The sequence below is a fragment of the Frankliniella occidentalis genome, unplaced genomic scaffold, assembly GCF_000697945.3.
Source record: "Frankliniella occidentalis isolate FOCC.00 unplaced genomic scaffold, Focc_3.1 Scaffold58, whole genome shotgun sequence".
Classification (NCBI taxonomy): Eukaryota; Metazoa; Arthropoda; class Insecta; order Thysanoptera; family Thripidae; genus Frankliniella; species Frankliniella occidentalis.
In genome coordinates, this window is record NW_026267188.1 from 562,510 (window position 1) to 563,708 (window position 1,199).

Here is a 1,199-nt window from a genome sequence, read left to right on the forward strand (position 1 = left end):
GCAGTTCATTCACTGCCGGCGCGACAACTTTCCCCACTTTAATAAACTTGTCAGACCGCAGGTTATGGTACCGTAAACTTGCTTCGAGGCCATGAACCCCAGGAATGTCGTGAGGCACACGGGCATACGACATGCGCGCCAGTGGACCCTTGCCGCTGTTTTACGCACCCACGCCGCGCCCCGCCACGCCCGGCCACGCGCTCGCAGCCCTAAATTAAGCTTCCACGGCGCAGCGCGAAGACAGCACAGCAGACAAGACGCTTCACCGACTCGCTCGCTATGTGCGCCTCGCCTGCCGAGACTCCCCGGCAAGAAAAGGCACAAACCTGCGTCATTTATTCAATTCTGCAGTTATATTGGTATGAGGAGAAAATAAATTAATGATTTTTTTTCCGACGGGGGCATTATGAAGAACACAATACGATCCCAATCACGGGCACTGGGGCCATCAGCCTCCCCGCTCCGCCTCCAGCGGGCGTTCTTTATAAGACCACCGTGTGCCAGCCCAGTTATTGTCCTCAAGGCCTTCCCTTTCAAAAAAGAAAGTACAATTGGGAATAATAAAATGCAGCAGCAAACACTTCAGCAGCCCCCTCCCACATTTTCCCCCCGCTCTCTTGGAAACTGGGCAGCCCAGCCAAGTTTCGATCGCACACCGTTCAGGGAGAAGAAAAAGTGTCATGAAATTTGTGCCGAGCAAGGACATTGGTAGCGATGACTCACCTGTGATGGCTCGCGAGGGTGGGCGCCATGGAGGCGTCGTTGGCGTACAGGGCGTCGTCCTGCAGGTGGTTGGTCTCCAGGTTCCAGTCGCGGCTCTTCTCGCCATCCCGGTCCCGATCCCGGTCGCGGTCCCGATCCCGCCCCGAGCGATCCCTCGCGCGCGTCCCGCTCCCGCCGGACGATCCGCTCGGGTGCAGGCCGGAGTGGCTTGGGGATCTCCCGCCGTACGAGCCGCGCACATACTCTGCAACAAAAACGCAAATGCCGTCAGCAAAAATTGCAAAATAAAAAATACACATACAAAACCAGCAAAAAAACAATTTATTATATTCTATGAAAAGCAAAGTTTATGTTGCAAGATGCAACAATAACAATAGTGTTCCTCGCTTCTCGTCCGTATGAGTGCACACCTTGTTACTCTGGGCCGTCACAAATTATTCCCGACCTGAGCCGCGCGGCTACACGCCAGGCTTACA

General features: G+C 54.7%; 1 protein-coding gene across 1 annotated transcript in view; it reads right to left on the bottom strand.

Moving 5' to 3' along the window:
* LOC113212756 (teneurin-a-like) overlaps positions 1–1,199 on the bottom strand; it is a 495,982-nt gene that overhangs the window by 259,399 nt on the left and 235,384 nt on the right. Inside the window, exon 7 of the mRNA XM_052267728.1 lies at positions 724–967. Within this exon, the coding sequence (XP_052123688.1) occupies positions 724–967 (244 nt within the window). The remainder of the gene's footprint in view (positions 1–723; positions 968–1,199) is intronic.